The sequence below is a fragment of the Pseudochaenichthys georgianus genome, unplaced genomic scaffold (assembly GCF_902827115.2).
Source record: "Pseudochaenichthys georgianus unplaced genomic scaffold, fPseGeo1.2 scaffold_541_arrow_ctg1, whole genome shotgun sequence".
Lineage (NCBI taxonomy): Eukaryota > Metazoa > Chordata > Actinopteri > Perciformes > Channichthyidae > Pseudochaenichthys > Pseudochaenichthys georgianus.
Genome location: NW_027263102.1, coordinates 65,447 through 75,024, shown reverse-complemented (window position 1 = coordinate 75,024; position 9,578 = coordinate 65,447). Strand labels below are relative to the sequence as shown.

At 39.9% G+C, this 9,578-nt stretch overlaps 1 protein-coding gene across 2 annotated transcripts; it reads right to left on the bottom strand.

The window, feature by feature from the left end:
- Nucleotides 1–895: 895 nt before the first annotated feature.
- LOC117443117 (5'(3')-deoxyribonucleotidase, mitochondrial-like) lies at nucleotides 896–8,376 on the bottom strand. 2 transcript variants are annotated; one of them, XM_034079059.2, is made up of 6 exons: nucleotides 8,264–8,374; nucleotides 7,726–7,951; nucleotides 5,872–5,972; nucleotides 3,735–3,795; nucleotides 3,290–3,404; nucleotides 896–2,187 (listed from the first exon to the last, which is right to left on the bottom strand). In XM_034079059.2, the coding sequence occupies exons 2-6, from the start codon at nucleotides 7,903–7,905 to the stop codon at nucleotides 2,054–2,056; spliced, it is 591 nt and encodes a 196-aa protein (XP_033934950.1). In that variant the 5' UTR covers nucleotides 7,906–7,951; nucleotides 8,264–8,374; the 3' UTR covers nucleotides 896–2,053. The 2 variants fall into 2 exon arrangements, with proteins under 2 accessions (XP_033934950.1, XP_033934949.1); XM_034079058.2 differs by having other exon boundaries at nucleotides 7,726–8,376.
- Nucleotides 8,377–9,578: the final 1,202 nt, after the last annotated feature.

Genomic DNA, 9,578 nt, shown 5'->3' with positions numbered 1-9,578 from the left:
GATTGACACCTCTTTTGAACCGTGAGAGCCAATAGAATTGAAGGGGATTTAATAATAAGTCATTAGCAGAAAGCGAAGTGAATAATACGTGTGATTATCAAGCAGTATACGGCAGGTTTAAAACTCTGTGTAGATGGAGATGTGTATAATATTATTTCGTTAAACCTGGTGCGATGACAATAAAGGAATTCTATTCTATAATTAATTGCGCATGTCTAATGTTTCAAAGTAAGTAATTATCAGGACAGAAAATCATACTTTATTCCAATAATTCTTGAGTTCGGACCAGAAATTAGTAAAAATAAGCCGTCTTTAAATATCTCAACCGGCTGTGTGAACGTAGAGCATGTAAATAAAACACATGGTTCATTCTGATATTCAGAAACACGTCTTTTAATCATTTTAAAAATAGACTCTTACTATTTACTTAATATTTCAAACATACTCCGTGTTTTATTTTTACATCCAACATTTGTGATGGTTTTGGCAACATGCAAATACATTAGTTTCATTCAAGATGCATAGATGATGGTGAACAGAGAAACATACAAAATAAAATACCATGTACGTGTTTCTTTACAGTATCTTTTGTATTGCACACACTCGATATGTTGTGTGTCTGTCAGTGTGTAGTGGAGTGTGTAGTGGAGTGTCCTGTGCCCCTGACTCATAATAACACACACTATTGATAAGCCATTTGTCAGAAGACCGCAGATAAACAGCATCAAATGTAAAACGACTAAAAGCTGTGAACAAAACGCAGCTCACAGTGATTTCAAGCTGCCCTGTTCGACTTACTGTATCCTTTATAAAGTCCTAAACACAGTGTCAGAGTGCCCCCTGGTGGTCAAAAACGATGAAGTGTCCTCTGATTGCAACAGGTGTTGGTAAACATCCCACATGTGTATTAATGTTCATTTAACCTTATTTTTTAAGAGTTAATTCTGTGACACAGCGTTCCCTCGAGCCTCAGCGATGATTTCGTCCCCAGATCTGTCACTAAGAGGAAGTCAATCGCCGGGGATTCTGGGTAATGGAGTTCCTAACGTGTGTAAAACATCCCACATGTGTATGAATGTTGATTTGGCTTTCACCCTTATTTATTTTTGTTACTTCAGCGTGACAGCGTTCCCTCGAGCCCCAACGACGAATTCGTCCCCAGATCTGTCACTATAACGAGGAAGTAAACTGCTGGGGATTCTGGGTAATGGAGTTCCTCACATGTGTATTATTTTCATTTGGCTCTTTCACCCTTATTTATTTTTGTTACTTCAGCGTGACAGCGTTCCCTCGAGCCCCAACGATGATTTCATCCACAGATCTGTCACTATAACGAGGAAGTAAACTGCTGGGGATTCTGGGTAATGGAGTTCCTCGGTGTGTGTAAAACATCCCACATGTGTATGAATGTTGATTTGGCTTTCACCCTTATTTATTTTAGTTACTTCAGCGTGACAGCGTTCCCTCGAGCCCCAACGACGAATTCGTCCCCAGATCTGTCACTATAACGAGGAAGTAAACTGCTGGGGATTCTGGGTAATGGAGTTCCTCACATGTGTATTATTTTCATTTGGCTCTTTCACCCTTATTTATTTTTGTTACTTCAGCGTGACAGCGTTCCCTCGAGCCCCAACGATGATTTCATCCACAATCTGTCACTATAACGAGGAAGTAAACTGCTGGGGATTCTGGGTAATGGAGTTCCTAACGTGTGTAAAACATCCCACATGTGTATGAATGTTGATTTGGCTTTCACCCTTATTTATTTTTGTTACTTCAGCGTGATAGCGTTCCCTCGAGCCCCAATGACGATTTCGTCCCCAGATCTGTCACTATAACGAGGAAGTAAACTGCTGGGGATTCTGGGTAATGGAGTTCCTAACGTGTGTAAAACATCCCACATGTGTATGAATGTTGATTTGGCTTTCACCCTTATTTATTTTAGTTACTTCAGCGTGACAGCGTTCCCTCGAGCCCCAACGACGATTTCGTCCCCAGATCTGTCACTATAACGAGGAAGTAAACTGCTGGGGATTCTGGGTAATGGAGTTCCTCATTGCCTCCTGCTGTTCAGGATGGCCCTCCAGTCGTCAGCCCATGACAGGAGTCTCTTCTGGGGGGGGCTGAGGTGCTTGTTGTGGCAGGCGGTGAACAGGATGTGCTCCCACGTGGGTTCTGGATCCACACCTGACAGGAGACACGTTAGGTGAGTAACTGACACACACACACACACACACACGTTTTTACGCGTGTTTATTTTATCTGACTAAACTCCTCGCAGCCGCAGCAGATTCTGACTAACGCTGAAGCAGCTGCCTGATAACGTGCCGATGAGGATGTGAGGAGGATGGTGTAAATAATCAAAAGCCCCACGTGCCGAAACACGAGCGGGAGAATAACAAATAAAATCCTCTGCCTTCTCCTTCATTTAATCCTTAATTTAATAATAATAATAATATCCCTTTTCATTATTTTATCAATCTACTTTTTTGCTTGTCAAGTATAATTTAAAAAAGCCAACCAATTTAGACACTATATGTCTTCCCTAGTGTTGATATTTATATATTAAATTTGTATTTATAATACGTCTAACTCATGTGTAATGCATTTTAACATAAACAAAAATAAAAAAATGGGATAAGTAAAGTTTGGTCAATTTAATCTGATTTAAACTCGGCCATTATTAATATATCTTCTTGCTAAAACCTCTCCTGTAAAAGCAGAAGAAAGCTGATTGAGTAAACAAATACAAGACATGTGATCTGATGACACGCATTACTTAAATTAGGGGATTTTTTTAAGCGTTATGACGTCATAAGAAAAGACAATTCAAGATTTGTTAAAAACTCTAATAAGAAGTTTCATACGTTCAAAAACAGATATTGGGTTTCGCACTAGGTTCAAACACGGGTACTGTACTCACTAGGATTGGGTATCATTTGGATTTTGACGAGTTCGGTTTTTAACGGTTTCCTGATTTTGATTGAAAACACATCGCATGCTTATTTCACAGAAACATAATTATGAAAACCTTTCCTCAAATGTATAATCAGATTGACCTCATAAAGTTAATATAACTTGTAACTATAATGCATACAGTAAATAAAATCCTGACCTGTGCATTATTCTTGCATTTCCAGGTTAATTCCGGTGCGGTTTGAGATGTTAAAATGTCCCCCCGGTCTCCCCTATTTAACACATGGTCTCGATATACAATAAAATAAATATACATCCTAATATCTTATTTTCTTTTTATACAAATGTCAGTTCCCAAACCCGCTGTCCTCACCTAGGATATCGGGCTTGTCGTCGATCAGGAAGTCCCCGCTGATCACCGTCTTGTCTCGTGTCAGAATGACCTGATCCAGAAAGCCCTGACCCAAGTGCTGCTCCACCCAGGCATACTGCACACACACACACACCACACACACACACACACACACACACACACACACACACCCACACACACACACACACACACACACACACACACACACACACACACATCACACACACACACACACACCACACACACCACACACACACACACACACACACCACACACACACACACACACACACACACACACACACACACACACACACACACACACACACCACACACCACACACACACACACACACACACACACACACACACACACACGATGTCATTAAGAAAAAAAGTCATTTTACGCACACACACGATATGTTGTTTTGCACACGGCCCACTCACCTTCTCATAGGGACAGTGCTGGATGTGGTTTATAGGGCTGGTGCAAATAAAGACATCTGTGCTGCAGAGAGGAAGCAGAGAGGAGACATTAAAGGAACCTTGTTCAAACTGTTTGCACATGACAGTGGAAACATCGATTCAGACACAGCGGAGGAACAGTTCATCACGACAGTACGAGGGTTATTTTTAGAGCGCCGTGTTGTGTGTTCTCTGAGAAAGGCCATCACAGCCTCCTCCACGCTGACTCACTTTACACTTAAGTGAATCAAAGCGGCCCTGATCGGATCAACTGAAGCACCACCAGGGCGTTGTGGAGCCGGAGTTGGGTCATGACTCCCTGGAGAGGGTTCTCAGAGGCTGGAGCTGCTCGTATTTTACATTTACCGTCAGGGTTACACACTTTTTCACCAATGATTGATTTTCAATGACTTCTCCAGGACCTTTACCTTATTTTCCACGACCAAAGAAATTACTCTTTCTCAGCGTACCACTGAACATTTTTTATTTTAACGTGGAACAGGAAAATAAGGTCTGCATATGAAGCATGTTCTGCCTATCTACAACAAATCAAATAGGCTTACTAGCTTCACGCTAAAGCAACTCAAATCTCTCACCAGCGAAACACCTCGTCAGTTAAATGCCATTCTACGTTTCATTACTATACGATATTTAATATCATTATAGTATTACTATTTCGGCGATTAGATAAAATATAAATTACATTTGATGCAACTTTAGTTACATTTCCATGACTTTCCCAGGGCCTGGAATTTGCATTTTGAATTTCCATGACTTTTCCAGGTTTTGAATGACCGTAGGAACCCTGTTCTAAACCACATCAAGGATTATTTCTGAAACAGCTGACCGTCTTTTTACTGAATGCAAAATATGTGAAGATATATGAATGAAGTATATTGTGGAGCTGCAGAGAAGACCCGGACCTCAAACTGGATTCTACAGAAAAATAAATCCCAACAGGGATCTTTTTAATATAGCTTTGAATGATAATGTGGATAATGTGAAAAAAGGGATAATTCTCTCTAATATCGTGAAACATATTGCATTTTAAAATCTGGCAAATATTTATAATTAGTTATTTTTTCTAAATAGTGCAGCGCGATCTACATCAATAACTCAGAATAGACATAGAAACATAATATGTGGTGATAATTATCAACAAGAAATTACATATCGGTAAATTAAAAGTATAAACTGTGGCGCGTTTCCACTGCAGGCCTCGCTCGGCTTAGTACGGTGTAGTTAGGACTGGCTCACTTTATGCTGCGCTTCCATCACAGCTGGGGTAGTAACTATAGTAACGCAGTGTAGGCGGAGCCGTGACGTCATCTTCAATGCGAAACACAAAATCAACACAGCCGTTAGCTGTTAGCCCTCAGAGCTCACAGCTCCTCATGTCTGTTCAGAAACTAGACACAAGTTAAACAAGTACAAACCACAGACTGCCTGTGTCATGGCGAATACAGTCGCTGGTTTATTTATGTCTGTCGGCCGTTGCTGTGAGTGTGGGCGGTCGGAGCATATACTGCGTTAGCTTAGCCAAGCTACATTTAGAAAACACGCATTTTAAAGGGTGTTTCTCTGCCGTCTGTCTGCAGACTTGTCAAAGCATGAATTCATGGTTTTTACTAACCGGTATCAGTACGTTTTTGTATCATTTTGAAACGTGTATTACAATTAAATCACGGTCAAATATGTTCATTTTCAAACCGGTTGTTGGCCCGGAAAGAACCTTGATTTTGGAGAGCCAGAGAACTGTGAAAAAGTACGCGTTAGCCGGAACTAGCCCTAGTGTTTTCATTTATATGTATATTTCATTTTGACATCTTTCCCATTCAACAAAGAGAATGCTTTTGGACTTAAGGCATACTATAAGTTATGTTTCTTTGTTTTGTTATATTTGTAATATATGTAAAACATGATAAATATCAATAAGTCGATACATATATAAAAATTTATATATTTTTTAAACAACTGACAGTAGAATTACCTTTGCAAATCACATGGTAGTACAAAAGTACCCATTCTTTGGTATTAAATGAATACTTCTTCACTTTATTAATGCGTAATGCTCTTTTCATTGACTTTAAGTACTACATGACTACATGTTGACACCTACTTCTCCATCTGGGCCATCTCCCGGACCGCCTCCAGCCCCCCCGGCAGCGGCTCCAGCTCCATGAAGAAATCCTTGGACTCCCAGATACTGATGGCTTTCTCCTGCAGTAAAAACAGCACAATCTCAGTCCGTGATAAGCTGGACGTACAGAATGTTTCCACGTGAGGGACAGAAGATTGTTGAAGAGCTATTTCTATAGGTCAGCGAGACACTTCGATAAATAGAGAAGCGGCTAAACCTCCACTGAAGGGGTCAATAATGACACGTCTGAGAAACAGCTGGTGTTCGATTCACGCTTTTGTAAAACGTAGGTGCGATCCTTGTAGTCAGGGGTGTTTCTCGAAAGATATACGATGAGGTGAGACTGTGGCGCTGATCTAGTTGATATATTATTGATATAAGATATATCAATTCTGATCATCTTGTAAATGTGTGGAAGGTCATTCAGGGTCGGCAAGCTTTCACCATACCCTTTAACATGCAGGGTTAAATATTACTTCAATGTGTGGGAACCGGTATAGACTGGATTAACGTCCAACCTCGTGCAGAATCAGATTGAATACTTCAGTGTACAAATACTTTGTGACAAGTCAAAAGTCCTGCATACAACTTGAGTAAATCGGCATAAAAATGTACTGAAATTACTTAAGTATAAAGAAGCATACACTACGCTTGTATTAGCTAGCGCTCCAACCCATTGTACTGATACATCTAACCGGTTGACCAATCAGAGCAGACTGGGCTCTGGTTTCAGACAGAGGGTGACAAGAGGTGCTGCAGCACAGGCTGTATGAGAAAAATAGAGCTTTTTGAACATTAAAGCATGGAGACATGTAGAGACACTACATACTGATATACACCTGAACATCAGCAGGAGAGGACTCTTTAAAGTAGAGACACCACATACTGATATACACCTGAACATCAGCAGGAGAGGACTCTTTAAAGTAGAGACACTACATACTGATATACACCTGAACATCAGCAGGAGAGGACTCTTTAAAGTAGAGACACTACATACTGATATACACCTGAACATCAGCAGGAGAGGACTCTTTAAAGTAGAGACACTACACACTGATATACACCTGAACATCAGCAGGAGAGGACTCTTTAAAGTAGAGACACTACATACTGATATACACCTGAACATCAGCAGGAGAGGACTCTTTAAAGTAGAGACACTACATACTGATATACACCTGAACATCAGCAGGAGAGGACTCTTTAAAGGAGAGACACTACATACTGATATACACCTGAACATCAGCAGGAGAGGACTCTTTAAAGTAGAGACACTACATACTGATATACACCTGAACATCAGCAGGAGAGGACTCTTTAAAGTAGAGACACTACATACTGATATACACCTGAACATCAGCAGGAGAGGACTCTTTAAAGTAGAGACACTACCTACTGATATACACCTGAACATCAGCAGGAGAGGACTCTTTAAAGTAGAGACACTACACACTGATATACACCTGAACATCAGCAGGAGAGGACTCTTTAAAGTAGAGACACTACACACTGATATACACCTGAACATCAGCAGGAGAGGACTCTTTAAAGTAGAGACACTACATACTGATATACACCTGAACATCAGCAGGAGAGGACTCTTTAAAGTACCGTAATTGAGTAATGTACACAGGTCACCCCGCAGCTGCCACGTTTGATTCTAATAATATGCAAATTGTATATATCCTGGTTTTAAAAATTCTGATGAAATTACTTATGTTACTGGGGACCCTGGGGAACAAACTCAAGTGCATGATTTGGCTAATGAAAGTGCTGTATAGTGTATTTAACCAAAACATGACATTTATTACATGTTTACATGCCACTTACACACAGATCACTCCGCAGCTGGCCGTACTGTGTGGACACCCAGAAGCCTCTCCTGTCCTGCAGGCTGATGAAAGGGTCCTCCGGGTATTTGGCCCGGTATTTCTTCAAGAACCCGCCTTCAAAGTCGGCCAGAACCCCGTCCATGTCCACCAGAACCCGGAGCTTCTTACCGGAGGACATGTTGACGGAAATCCTCTTAACCGGATCACGGAGTAACGTTTTTCCTCTTCCGAGTAGGCGGGTGGTAGAAAGTAGTAACATGTCAACGAGGAGAAATACGTGGAATAAGTTACATAAGTGTTCACCACGTGGTTGTGTTGTTATCTGTCTTTTGACGATTGTATGTTACGTGCATTTATCTTTGATCATTCTGGGCGTCTCGTTTCTAGCCAGCTAACACAGCAGGCAGCAGGTCAAATATATGTAGTGCCACACACAGTGTAATGTAATTGTTTGTGTATTTACAGCCCAGCAGCGACTCATAATAACCTTTCTAAAAACACCCACAGAATATCAGACATGTAGCTGATGGTGCTACCTGAGCAGAAACAAGGAAGACGACGGGAAGAGAACAATCTGTACAAGAAGAGCATCAAAGATATGTGAGGAGGACAAGAGGGTTCACTCCTCTGTTGATAAGTGTCATGCCTGAAGCACAGGTTCAAACCCCACTGCAGTCTGTATTGAGTATGTAAGTCGCTTTGGATAAAAGCGACTTACAAGTAACATGTAATGTACACTGTTTATATACTTGTACTTTACTTGAGTATTTCAATGTTATGCTAGTGTGTACTTTTACTCCACTACAGTTCAGAGGTAAATTGTGTACTTTATGTACATACACATTTATGTAAATACTTGTATGTATTTAATACCTTTAGTTATGTTACAGATTTTGATTACAAATGATGACATATATACATGACATTTTAAAATTCACCACATTAAATGTTTTATTTCCAATTTTTCAGGTGTGTTTCTTCATTTTTCTCATCTTCATTGACTAATTTGCATTTGTCACAATTGTATAACTCTGCAACACAGTAATACTATTGTGAGCTATATGTATGATGGTGTAAATACTAGGGATGGGAACGATTAATCGAATATTCGAATATACATTTGCTTTCAAATTCCCATCCCTAGTAAATACTCAGTAAGAGTTTGTAAAGATAGCAACATTTTAATCAAGTTTGTGACGGTGTTACCTAGTTACCTTTTACCTTTACCTTTACGGTGTTACCTTTATATTGAATGAGAAAATAAATGAAAGTCTTAATCCACCAATTAATATGAGTGCTATTGATGTTGTCCACTTCATTTAGCAGGTATTCTGTTCCTAATATATTGATTTTCAACCGTTACCTATACAATAAAGGTGCTTGAAAACTGCTAGGAGTTGGGACTTTATTTTATCTGCAAGAACAAGAAAACAACAGTGACAGAAAAGGTGATTTTCATGTTTTATTAAGTACAACAACACTGTGTTGTGCAGTCTAGAATATGTGAACGATGCAATGCCAGTGAGACTGGAGCTCTTACATCTTATAACATCTTTGTTCAATACGTCAGTTCCTGTATGTTTTTCTCCTTTAAGGAAGCACTGGTGCTGCAGTCTAAATTAAGAAATTAAAGTCCCTTAATCTGTAAGACTATTACAATAAATTACAATTTGCTAAATACAAAATTAAAAATGTGTCAGTGATCATGATTTAACATTTCCCGCAAATCATGTGTGTGGCCCTTTAAGAATCCAACGCTTGGTTCGTGAATCTCGTTGCAGTCTGTTCTGTTTCTGTATCATCGCGATAGTTTGACATCCGTCGCATTGACTACAATAATAAATACAATAT